General features: G+C 48.4%; 1 protein-coding gene across 1 annotated transcript in view; it reads right to left on the bottom strand.

Moving 5' to 3' along the window:
- LOC119592483 overlaps window positions 1-273 on the bottom strand; it is a gene marked incomplete in the record, with an annotated part of 33,525 nt that overhangs the window by 8,465 nt on the left and 24,787 nt on the right. Inside the window, 1 exon segment of the mRNA XM_037941315.1 lies at window positions 14-127. Within this exon segment, the coding sequence (XP_037797243.1) occupies window positions 14-127 (114 nt within the window).

A 273-nucleotide genomic window follows, 5' to 3' on the forward strand; every position in this document is an offset into this window, starting at 1 on the left:
CGGAACACAATACCCTTGAACTTCGTAGTGATGGCGAGGTGCTGTGATTCTGGCTCTCTGAAGGTGACTCTCACTCTCGTGCTGTCAATAACCTCGACTGTGGCAGCACTGGGCGCGTTGGGTGGCTCTGCGGAGAGATTGGGAACTTGCAGATATCGCGACGCACGTTATTCCCGTTAAAATAACAGCCAAAGGCCATCTTTCTAGGAAATATCAGCCCAGTTATCCAGATTATATAGCCTCATCGTCAAAATCAATCAAAAGAGAGGTTAG

Source organism: Penaeus monodon, chromosome 30 (genome assembly GCF_015228065.2).
Source record: "Penaeus monodon isolate SGIC_2016 chromosome 30, NSTDA_Pmon_1, whole genome shotgun sequence".
NCBI lineage: Eukaryota > Metazoa > Arthropoda > Malacostraca > Decapoda > Penaeidae > Penaeus > Penaeus monodon.